Source organism: Periophthalmus magnuspinnatus, chromosome 1, assembly GCF_009829125.3.
Source record: "Periophthalmus magnuspinnatus isolate fPerMag1 chromosome 1, fPerMag1.2.pri, whole genome shotgun sequence".
NCBI classification, from domain to species: domain Eukaryota; kingdom Metazoa; phylum Chordata; class Actinopteri; order Gobiiformes; family Gobiidae; genus Periophthalmus; species Periophthalmus magnuspinnatus.
Window position 1 is genome coordinate 22391420 of NC_047126.1, and position 12836 is coordinate 22404255.

At 37.8% G+C, this 12836-nt stretch overlaps 1 protein-coding gene across 1 annotated transcript; it reads right to left on the bottom strand.

The window, feature by feature from the left end:
- Window positions 1-1059: 1059 nt before the first annotated feature.
- LOC117369740 (chromosome transmission fidelity protein 18 homolog) lies at window positions 1060-12408 on the bottom strand. Its single transcript, XM_033965076.2, has 19 exons — window positions 12169-12408; window positions 11923-12015; window positions 11700-11826; window positions 11426-11618; window positions 11261-11353; window positions 11144-11196; window positions 10582-10723; window positions 10269-10490; window positions 10095-10192; window positions 9745-9868; window positions 9549-9676; window positions 8551-8644; window positions 8290-8388; window positions 8079-8209; window positions 7544-7658; window positions 6701-6925; window positions 5579-5728; window positions 5362-5492; window positions 1060-1216 (listed from the first exon to the last, which is right to left on the bottom strand). Exons 1-19 carry the CDS (start codon window positions 12257-12259, stop codon window positions 1060-1062), a joined length of 2466 nt encoding a protein of 821 aa, XP_033820967.1. The 5' UTR covers window positions 12260-12408.
- Window positions 12409-12836: the final 428 nt, after the last annotated feature.

The following is a 12836-nucleotide window of genomic DNA, read 5'->3' on the forward strand; positions in this document are numbered from 1 at the left end:
CAACCAAATGACTAAAGGCCTTCAGCCCTAATAGACCTTTGTAAAACTGTAACACAGTGGTAGTTTTACAAAGCAAGTCTCCATATTTCAGACTAATTTCCGCTATAGATAATACATCTACCTTGTGAAAACTGACGTTTTTAAAGGTGTTACTTTACTGGAGGGTCTGACAGCGGCTTGTCTCCATGGCGATATTACTGCTTTGACCCCACTCACAGTAGGAATACATTTCTTTTTTTCTATCATGAAAACAAGGAGGTAGGTACCAAAAAAAAATCTACATAATGCACATTTAATTTTATCACAAGTATTTATAAATAAGGAGTACAATTTCAAGGAACTGTATGTAGACTGCGCTGCCATAGTTTAAAAAAAAAAGGTAATACAATTGAACCGCATATAACGGACACGTACAAGTTTTTCTCATTTTCAATATTTGGACACCATATACTGTAGCAGCAGAGGCACTGTTTAATAAATGGCTGCAGGTGCTGGGTTTAAGTAGTGAAGATTCAGACTCAACTCGAGCATTGAAACTAGCAGCTCAAATGAGAGATTCATGTGAGGCTTATTCTGATTTCTGATTAGATAATCGTCTGGAGAACCAAAACACCAAATTATAACATAAATCATGTCCAATGTTTTTGCAATTAAGAATACATCAGAATTATACATTTCATCAGTAAAAGCTGTATTTGAAAAGTGTTTACCTTGTATCTGGGTCTATAGGGACACAGCTGGTTCATGTTTATAGAACTTAAAATCAAAATCTTGCATTCAGTTAATTTAATTTAAATACTAAAAGGTATTATTTACAATGTTACACTTTTAGAAAACAAATACAATTCTAATATGCATGTGCCTGACATTATATCATCACAGTATGAGATCTTCAGTTCACATCTTGTAGTATGGTTAGGTTAAATGGCCTGTAGCTGATTTCTTTACGTCATGCATTGTAAAGGCTGCTAAATAAGATGAAAATGGAGATTGTAAAATATAATCTATTCATTTTAAATAGTATGATGATGGTAGTGGTGGTAGTAGTTGTAGTAGTAGTCACAGTCTCACCAGTGATGGGTTCCTCCTCTGCAGCAGCTGCTCAGCCCTCCTCATCTTCTCCTGCTCCATCTCCCTGCTCACTGTCTGCTTCGCCTGATACGTCAGCTGTCGACGGGGAGGCAGGCCCGGGAACTTCACCACGTCCTCCACACGCCTGCACACACACACACACACACACACACACACACACACACACACACAATTCAGGATACATGATGCACTTAGAAGTATTCTAAGTTCTATTTAACATGGCCTCTTTTGCATACATTCTCAAAAGTGACAATTTGTTTCCCTTTTGCTTAATGTGGGGTTGTCAAAAAGCTACTCAGATAATAATTTATGATAAAAACGAAATACTGAAGCTACATATGAAGTTTAACAAGTATCAACTAAAATTTCAAACCAAGATTTTGATACTGAGGAAAAGACTTGATTAAACAATAAACTACTTTCTTTAATATTACCATCCAATCTTATATCTGTGTAATCCCTCAGTCGGCCAGGTAGGTTGCGTAGCGGCCCATGGGTATATACTAGTTTGTGTGTCTTGTACTTGTTCTTATGCAGCTCAAAATCATTCAGGTTCATTTCTGTCCTGTGAATGCGATTTCTTTAGTACTGATACCTGCTCAAATGATTATCTAGTTTCAATACAAGTTTTAGTATCAATTACTATCAGATTTTCGAGACTTTTGACAACCGTAGTATTGATACTGAAAAAGATCCCCAAAAACAGATAAAGAAATTGTTTTAGAAAGGACTTCATATATCAGAACTAGTGTAAGACCAAATGGGAATATTAAAGAAACTACTTCTAGTGTGTAAAAAAAAAAGCATTTAAAAATGATCATTATGGTATGGTATTGATGTGAGAATTGGGCCTTTTCCTCAGTATCACAATAGACAACACCACTAGCTCCAAGTATTATTTGGGTATCAGTGGCTCCGTGTCTACTAAGTGAAATGTTGGTAGTCCAATGCCCCTTCTAACCAGCGTATCCAGTCCCTTTGTCCATGGGCAAGACATTTCACCCTTCTTGCATGTGTCTAAAAGTAAATGGATGCACAACAGCCTGTCCGTCTATAGTGGACCTCTTCTTCACTTTTCCTTAAGTAGGTGATTCGTGATTTCTCTATTGCTCAAACACAAGACACATTTTCCCATCCACTACTCCAATTGATAAGCCTCTGTAAGTACAGCTGGATATATCCAATCACAGTGCAGTGTGGGACAGTTATTCATTTGCATAATACAGTTTCACCTTTGGATTTTTTCCTTTGCTTGTCTTTGTAGAAGGTTTGCAATCTATGACATACATTTATCATTCCAGCACATTATAATATGCATTCTTCATGATAACCATCCCTGTATGACACTTTTACTATCAAAACCAGCATTAAGTTCCACAGTTCAGTTCAGTTCAATACCCCTATACAGCTAGCTGTTTAGATACTGATCACAGAAGCAATCAAATCAAACGTCTCAGAACAACGTGTAGTCCTATAATCCATCTTTAAATCTAAAAAAAGACTCTGTTTTCAAATGGTGTTCACTAAGACAACACCAGCTCTCACTCCTGGGGTTAAAGCTCACGTGAATAAAAGCTGGAATGTGTCATTGTCTGAAACCATAATCCTCTTAACGCTGAGCTCTATCAGTAACTCATCATACTCTGGCTCCAAGGTACAACACTTTCACTGCACAGGGTGTACGTTATCACGGGTAAGAAGACAACCGCTACGTGGGAGGAAAAATTCACAATACCAGGAAAGATTATACACCAATGCACCAGTTGAATAAATTCCTACTAGACATTGACTAACAAAAGACCAAGACCACTTATGAGCCCTTGGTTGTCCTGTGCACCTAATCAAAAACTTTGAATATTTTCCAGAGATATCGTAACTACATTTTTAAAAGTAAATGTTCAGGTTCAATAAACCTTGGGAGAAGATAGATGAAGAAATACTTAAAAAAGAAAAAAGAAATACTTTTATGGCTTTTTGAAAATGTCTTTAGAGGACTAATCTAGAGGGTTAGGCTCAAGACAGAGTGGAGAAATCACCTTTTGTTCTCTGTTGAGTTATATCTCAGCCTTCATCTCCCAATTACAATTACTTGATTTCAACATGATTTTGTTTAATTGCTAAGACCTAGAAAGAATTTGCATTAAAATTTCCAGACTCAGTGTTGAGCGATAATATTCTGGATGTGCCAGGCAAAGAATATTTTTTAAAGCAATTATTTTTAAAAATCCAGTACAGTACAGTAACCTTGCAAATGTTGTTTATAAGTATTAAGTATTAATTAATAAGTATTTTAGTTTTGTAGCTCCCGGATGTGAATATTTACTGCAACGGTATTCTAGCATTAGCCTATAGGAAAAAAAAAGCAATATAGCAAGCCGTATCAGCAAAAATAGAGAGATCGAGGTGTCACTCAGCAATTGCATATATCAATGAGGAAAACAAATTGTAATTTGTACTTTTGTCCTATCACCCAACACTATGCAAAATACTTTCACTTACATTCCGAGTTCTCACAACAAAACCCCTTCAGATTGAAATTCTCATAGCAAGGTACTTAAAAATCTAAGTTGAATGTTCCTCAATAGGTTCCTTGTTGTGACTTTAGTCGGTTGCGTTGAGATGAGCCCGTGATGGCAGGTAGAGAAAGGTGTAGACCAACGCGAGCAGCACCAGAGCTACAACCAGGGGCAGGCACCAGTCGGTTGTAAATAGGACCTCATCACAGCGTGCCTGCAGGAAAGAGCCTTCGTTTGGGATGAGAAGCTCCTCGTCTTCATCCCGCGCACGCATGGAGAGCATGGTTCTGTCTAAAACTTTGACCCGAAAATGAGAAATCCACTTTGGGTTGGAAAGTTCCTCAGATGTTTATGATAGAGTTTCAGTGGTCCATCTTTAGTGGCGAGTTACCTGTACCCCACTGCTGGGCTTATTTGTCTGCTCCGTCACAAACCAGGTGTTAAGGGGATTACGCTCTAAGCCTACATGTACAGAACCACAACACAGACCAGAGTAATGACCTTCAAAACAGGCCAGTGGACAGAAAGCCAAAAATATTATATTGACTGATGTCTGTGTAATCCCTCAGTCGTCCAGGTATGATCCATAGTGGAAGAATTCAAATCTGTCAACTGGATGAAAAGTTGTAGGAGTGAACTTAGTGAACTTGGCTAAGATAGTGAGGTACAGATCTTAGCCAAAGAAAATAAATGGTTTGAGAGGGGAGTTAAAGAAGCAATTTTTGTTAGCAAAGACAATCCATCTTTGAACAGGATTGGGAGCCTTAGACGTCATCTCTCTCCTATTTATAAGTCAATCCTTAGATCTAAACAAAGAAAAACAATAGGGTTAACCAGTATGTTAATAGGTGTGAGAGTAGACATTAGGGGCCTGAATGATTATGCCAAGTATGACTTAGGCACAATTCACACTTGGTGCAGTTCAATAAACCTAGCCTACAAACAGAAACTGTAAACAATAGGTGTGTGAGTTTCAGTGTAGCCAGCTCCTCCCTTCAGACAGAGGACAGATAAGGCCAGAACTGAGGAAGCAGCTTGGATGGGCAGCGAAACGTTTTCACTTACTGGCACAGTCCAAGCCCCTCTGTTTGAACACTACAGTCGCTCAGTACTGAAAAAGGCCACTCACGTCACTGAGGACTCCTCTCACCCACTTCATAACTTCTTCACACCATCAGATAACCGCTACAAAGGCCCTCTGGCCCGGGAAAAAAACAAAAAACAAATCCTTCATTCCAAATGCCATTGAATATTTCAATTTCCCCAGATGCGCTCAGGCCACATAACTGTTGTCTTTTATCTTTTATTGTGGTCGTTCGATAGATCAATTCATCCAGTCTCCTTCTTTCTTTCTTTTTCGTTTATAAAATCTCCCTCTAATAAAATCTGTTAAATTAAAAAAATTAAAATAAAATCTAAGTTTGCGCTGCCTTCAGAGGCCTCTGCAATTTCCAATAGTTGGTGACATCACGCAAGACTGCCCTGATTTTCTGAAAACAACCACCGGGCTGCAAGGGCAGAATTTGAAGTGTGAATAACTGTTAGACCAATCACGCTGTTTCTCATATGTCCACACCCCACCCCTCCTCCTCCCTCACCTTTTTCTTTATTCTTCCAGGCACTGTCAAGTTTACCAGCTCTATTTGAAATGTGATTGTGTGTGGACTGTATGTTGTTAAAGTGGAATTAAACACCTAAAGAACTGAACATGTTTATGAAGAGAGATGTGAGAAATGTGAGAAAAACTACTCACGGCTCCAGAACGTATGTGTACTGTCCCTCTGGTGTTCTGTCCTGTCTGTATGAAAGGTTGTAGGCCAGCATGGTGTCAATGAGCTCCTTAAGCTGTTCCTTCTCTCTGCTGCTGAACAACTGTGGATTAACCTGCATTCAAAAATATCAAAATACAAATTACAAAAATGCAATGGAGTTTTCATATTTCGTATGACTTAGTTTCATTTTTGCCATACCGGTCGTAGTTTGGGGCAGATAACCTCAAGCAGCAGGGAAAGAATATCCAGTGTAAGATTGAGCTGGCTGATCCTTGTCCTGATGGATGCTGGGATATCAGAGAGCATCGTAGACAAAGCATTTTTACTGCCGAGGAGACGAGACATTGCCTATGATGACCATAAATATGATTAGTCATTATTTTTTTATTGTTTTTATTGTTTTATTTTACCACAACAAAAATTATTATACATTGTATTCTGGTTTCATTTTTACTGACAGATTTCAGTGTGTACTGTTGTTGTGTCCTTAGGCAAGACACCTCACACACTTGCCTCTTATGAATGATTGATGGATGTTGGAGTGGCCGATGGCACAGACAGCCTGGCAGCCTCACTTATGTCAGTCTACCTCAGGGCAGCTGTGACTACAGTAGTTTATTACCACCACCAGGTCTGGGGCCACTGAATGATGTGATGCAATTGAGAAGCTTGTAAATTTTGTAAAGCACAGTAAGTCTAAGATATATATATATATTTTTATAAATTATTAAAAATGATCTACAACAGCATTTACAGACAATTTTGGATAATTATTTTATGTTTGTTCAGATACTTTTAAAATGGGACATCCAGACTGGCTATCCACAAAATATAATATAACATTTATGGTTATGACTTCATGACAACCTTTCCTTACCGCAAACATTATTACATTATTATTAATAATTTTCTCTCCAAAACTAAAAACACTGTTTCACTTTGTGATGTCATTAAGTGGTAATACAGGAAGCTTTGAAAATGCCGAACGTTCTACATCTGTTGTTTTATCGTTATTGAAATTTCTTCACTCCTTGGTGTGCCAGAAGGTATTGTAGACTTTCTGTGGCAATCTCAATTGAACAAAAGGTAATTTTTTTTTTTTTTTTTTTTTGAAAAGGCAACAACTTAAGGTTGTAGTGTAGTACAGAGTAAATTAGTTCCATTGAGACAAAAATAACTACAACTTGATGACATCACAAGGTGGAACACAGCATTTTGAGTTTTGGAGACCGCCAAAAAATCCAGGATTACTCCAGGTATGTTTTTGATGGGGTGACAACAATTTTACATTATATAGGACTTTTAAAGTTCCTTGTGTACCTCGTGTTGGCTGTGCGGGTAGCTGAGGCGTGGCACATGACTGTGGGCGAACAGGAAGTGGAAGGTGACAGACAGGAAGGGCAGGTATCTCATGAGAGAGAAGTTTTGTCCGTGCAGAATGACCTGGTTAAGCCTGTCGGAGAAGGAGAGCCACTCCAGGGCCTCACACACATTGTGGAGGTTAGGGTCTCGCACTCGCATCGACAGGTAGTTCTCATATAGTCCCTAGTGGAGAAAATAAAAATTTAATAAATAATTGAGTATCATATTTATTTGAATTAAGACAGAGCATATGAATCAATGTGTCAGCAAGCAGCTTCAAAATAAATAGGCCAGAGTTAACACAGTAGCTAAATTTCATCCATTGTCCTAAGGCAAGTAAAAAAAAAAAAGAAGAATTTAAGTTTTATTTTGGATTTTTAAGGCATTTTCAAATTGACATTTTGTTTTAAAACCTCATCACATACGCACTGGGGCTGAATGATACTAAAAAATATTATAGATTAAAAACACAACACAATTACTTAAGTTATATTAAAAAATAAAGTGCATGCCCTAAATTACTGCCCAGACTCTGTCAAAATAAGAATTTAACACAATATATTCACTATATATTGTGAAGCCCTAATATACATGTAGGTTTCTGATTGTCACTTTCCTTTTAAATGTTGAGCTACCATGTCTATCGCCCTCAACTTGGAAAAGCTGAAAAAATGATCGTAATGAATCTAGTACGAATTTTAAAGCACTGGCTTATATATTGAGTTCAAATTGTGTATCAGCAATTGGTCAGGAGAGGCCAAACAAGTTTATTGCATCCATAGTGAGCAAGTAGTTACTTACCTGTGCAGCTTTATCATACTCTCCGCTGGAAGAGGCCAGATGCAGGATGTGCTGAAACCTCTGAGTGCCTCCTCCTAATCCTGGAGTCTCCTCAAAACCCTCTCCAATGCGTTTTCTACACATAATACATTCCATGTTACAACAATCAAACTGCAATGCACAGTTTAAACAAAGCAAAAAGTTAGAAAATCAACAAACCAGACAAACACCATACATTTTGTTTCCAGGCAAATCAAGTCATAATAGAATTGATTTTCAAATTGCAACCGACAATAGTTTTTAGTTACCTGCCTTAATGTGCTGTATTGTGCCATGAGCTGCTTTTAAATAATTATCAAAAACTAAAAGGTGGCTAATTAGAGACTTGGACATTGTATGAAACAAGTGTATAATTTTATCTTTATTGATCTCATTTGTGTGGGCTGTTGCTTTTAATTGTATTTTAATGCATAATAAATAGATGTATTACACCCCTAATAACAAGTTGGACAATAATTTTACTATAACTTCTGTTGAATGATAGTAGAGAAAGTACCGTTTTACTCGTGGAAGCTGGAAAGTCTCCTGCCACAGATGAAATAATCCCTTGTTCTGGTCTTTCTGTCCCACTGAAATGCTCTGTATCATTCTGGAGTCCAACTGTTTGTGTCCACGACCAAAGAGGAACTACAGGAATTCATAAGGACAAAGAACAATAAAAATGGTGAACAGTGGAAGGGTACATTTGCAAAAAGGCTATAACCCACCTGAAGAGTATTAATACACGACCTGATGTCATTGTCAGTCTTCTCACACAGAGACATCAGAGTTCCAGTGTCTGCCTTCATACCCTGATGCACCGCAATCTGTAAAACAAAAAGACCTTGTGAGTGTGGATAGCAAAAACTGGTCAATGGAAGACTGAACGGAAACTATTGCATACATAGGCAATTCCTTCTGACATATTGAAGGGAAGTGCTATATTAAAATCAATATTAATCTCACAGAACAACCTCTACAACGCCTACCTCTGCTAATCTTTGGACCAGTCGTGAGGGCTGTGTCTGAGGGAAAGTCAGGAGGAAGGCCTGCTGCCTAAGAGGTCTGAGAGCTGGAACATAGCTAAAAAACAAAAACAATCTGTCACTCAAACATATTTCTACAGTATAAATTACGAAACAAAAGTAGGAAAATACAGGAAATAGAGGTGAGTTCTAAAACAGAATACATCCACCTACACTACCAGTCAAAGGTTTAGACATTTTTGCATTTGTTTTGTCCTTTATTTCCATGTTTTACATTATAGATTCTTACTGGAGGCATCAAAACTATGAATGAACACACATGAAATGTAGCACACAAAAATAAATTCAAAATTAGTTTTAGATTTTTAAAAATAGGTGCCTTTTGCTTTTATGACTCCTTTGACAACTGTCATTCCTTTACCCTGACAAGGCACATCTGTGACGTGCAAACCATTTCAGGAGACTTCATCATAAAGCTCACAGAGAAGGCCAAGAGTTTATGGAACTGTCAACACAGGAAAGTGTGGCTGCTTTGAGGATTTCAATATAAAATATACTTTAAAAATTTGTAGAGCTGCTACATAATTCTACATATCATATATTTGACATTTTTTGTATATAGAGATGGTGTGTCCATACTTGCAAATAGCATTTACACACAATGTATTTTTCTGACAGTTTAAACATTAATTTAATAAAGAAAATGTTTTTATTTGTCTATTTGTAACTGTTGTGTAATTTAGTTTTGGCCCTTCTTAACATTATTGTTGCCAACTCTCAACATACTGTACAAATCCCATATCTGCTGATTTCTATGCACTGCCCATGGCCAACTATAAAGTAAAATTATAACCTTTACCAAAATCACAAAACTAGGAAAGACCAAGCAAGATTTTTGTGAATTCTTAAATATAATGATGTTAACTATGTTTTAGAGAAATAAGTCCTCTAACCTGCCATAAGCAGTAAGCGAGAACAGCATTATGTTTATCATTTCTTACAGGTCGTTACAAATGCAGATGATGGGTCTCAGCAGTATAGACTCTTTCTTTTTCTTCTTCTTTGCCGTCTCTCCTTCTTTCTGTCCATCTTTCCTGTTAATGGTGGCTAACAGGATGTTGATGGCAGCCTGTACACAACCAAACACATAAGTACTAATTTTCTTTACAATTTCTTAATGGTTTTGTTGGAACTTACAGCTGGTGCCCCATCGATCTCATCAATAACGAGACAATTGGGCCTCTCATTGGCCCCTAACACAGACTTCATCTGAGTGGCTGTGTCTATGCGCTTCTGGAAGACCTCAGCACTGCGGTCATCACTAAAGAAACATAACCATTATCATTCTTATTAAAATACATACATATTTACACCTACACCTTTATAAGAATAAAAGAGGATCATGGCCCCTCTATAATTTATCTTATAAAGGATTTTGTTTTTTTTGCAACGCAGCAGTTTGATCATTTTATATTTTTTTAATCAATTTTAGTTATCATGGTGTGCAGTGCAATAATTCTACCCAGTTTAAATGCCATTTTAATTACCTGGCATTGATTTCCACTACATTGTACCCAGCATGTTTTGCAATAACATGTGCAAGTGTTGTCTTGCCTAAGCCTGGAGGACCTGATAACAAGGCCACCTATAACGACAAACCAAATGTTTAAGTCATAATATATTTATCAACATTTTCACCACAACTTCAGTTCATAGTCTACCTTAAACTTGGGTCTTTTGTACTGGTCCAGCTCAGCCTCCAGCAGCTCCTCAGTCATTTCCACTTTGGATTTAAAGCGGTTTGCATTCTGGTTGGGTTGATTGGGTTTAAATGAGATCTGTTTAGAAGTCTGTTGGGAGTGGACTGGGCGAGCTTTTCTCTCTCTTCCAAATACAACAGTGTCCCAGGATTTGAGCCATTTGAGCAAGCAGCGATTTGTGAACTGAATCAAAGCCACAGGACTAATGTTAGCAGGATGTTATAGACCCATGTGTTTTCAATAGGATTATCCCCAAGTCTATTTGTTTTCTTACATCGTCACTGAGGAGTTCGGTGTAGTGCCGAGGAGAAAATCTGTCCACCCACAGTCGTGAACACATCTCTTCAGAATTCTCCAGCTGTTGATTTTCTTTGTCCTCTTGCTCCAAAAACATGTCGTTCACATCATTCACATTGCTGCATAATAAGAATAATCAAGATTTATTCTCACAAGCTTTTGATTGATTTTTAATTCAGTGTTTTGTTTTGGGGTTTTTTACATTTACAACTGCATTATTTTATTCCTGTAATGCATTTGTTTTTTATTTACACTAGCACACTGAGTCCTGGGGCTCTGGGGCAGACTAATTCAGTATCACTACCCAGAGTCATAGTCAAGGTAGATGGTAAAAACACAAATCAACAACATAAACTGAATGCAAGAGCAGGATTTCAGGTTTAAGGAAAATAACATTGTTTTGTAGCTGCAGTTAGTTAAATGCAATTTTTTTCATGTTTTAAGTTTTTGCTGGTATTGTTCACAGTTTAATTTTTGGCCTTATGACATGGTGATAAAGGATTATTACCAGTCCAATAATTGACTGTAGGAGCTCCTACCTGGCCAGCAGGTCTGTGAGACGCTGGGATTCCTCCAATATTTGCTGATGACGCTATGTGTTAAAAGAAAAAGACTTTTAGTAGGACAAAATTTGGTCACTGGAAAAATGTTTATACCTTTTCTGCTTCATGTTCTCTAAGCTCGCGGATAGGCACTGCCAGTAGCCCTAGAGCACCAAAGGCATCAGGCACTATTCTGGACTCTTCTACCTAAAACATAAAAAAAACATGTCCAAGTAATATCAAGACAAATATGTATTGTGTTAATATTCTTTAACTCACTTTTTCCCCTGCTTCCTCTCTTTGCCGGAGGTAGACTCTGGTGCCTACAGTATCTGTGACAGTGACGTAGTCCCCCTCCAAAGGCGGTCTCTTCAGGACGTTGGATGAACCTTGTGTCGGGACTGCAGTAAGGCGAATGGGAGTCTCCGGGATAGGATCAAATCCACTGATGTCCAATGAAGAAGCTGTTGGTCTACAATGCAATAGAGCACTTGTTTACGGAACTTTCTGTAACATTATACGAACAGCAACTTCTCATTGCCATAATCTGTACCTGAACCTGGAGGAGCTGGAAGTGGTGTACTGCTCTGGAGATGATGGAGGTGTGATGCCATCAGTCTGTGTTGTACCAAACAGTTTCTTGACCACCGTGTCCTGCTTTTGGCGCTTTGCTTTTGGAGCTAGAAGAAATACAAATTTTAATTATTATGATAGCACCGACATAAGACACTTCATACAAGAACATAAAGGACATGCGCTAGAGGGTTTTTACTTACTGATGGGCTCTTCATCAAGCAGGTGAGCAATATCTGAACTGACACTTTCACGCACTTGCCTCGGCTTCTGTTTACCCTGGTTTGAAGTCTCTTCTAAATTGTTTAAAGTAGGAACACAAAAAGCAAACAATGTATTTAGGAAGTCATCAGGGAAAAGAGATTCCATGTTTTTCATATAACACATGTATAGATCATAAATAGCAACTTTAAATAGCACTCGAGTTTGTTTACAATTCTCCTCCTCACCCTCCTCCATCTCCGCCATGACTTCCAGCTCATCCGCGAACTGCGCCTCAAACTCATCTTCAATCCCGAACATCTCGTCGTATTCATCCATTATGACTTAAACAAATCAATTACACAGCCACCCGAGGAAAAAGTAGAACAAAAATCTACAGTTTGGGGCCCTAACCACTGCACCTTCCTTCTGTGCCACTTTCCCGGTAATTTTTTGTTGTGAAAGTATTACTTCCGGGTCATGCGCGTATCGTCTCTGTGATTGGTGGCTCGTTTTTCCCTGTGCGAGACTCGATTTATTTCTTTTTTGTCGTTTAAATTCGATAGTTTTTGCAATTAATAAGTAGAAATATGTATAACTTGACAAACGCACAATTTTAAAGGTATTGAATAATAATTTAGCTTGTAATATGTCGGAAATTGTTCTGTAATGAAGTTTTGCCACCAGTGGTAGGCGCCAGATCTTAGCCAAATAACACCAACTTTATTATTAGCATATTCATTTTGTTTTGAAATAGTTTTGATATCTGTGGCCGTTAAATCAGGTAAGAGTATTTTTGCTGCATATTTATTATAAAGCTATATGATTTATATAATTTGTTCTATTTACTGCCCTACACTGTAGTTAGATAAATAAAAGGTAATATATAATAACATAATTGCCATGCCCAATTTAC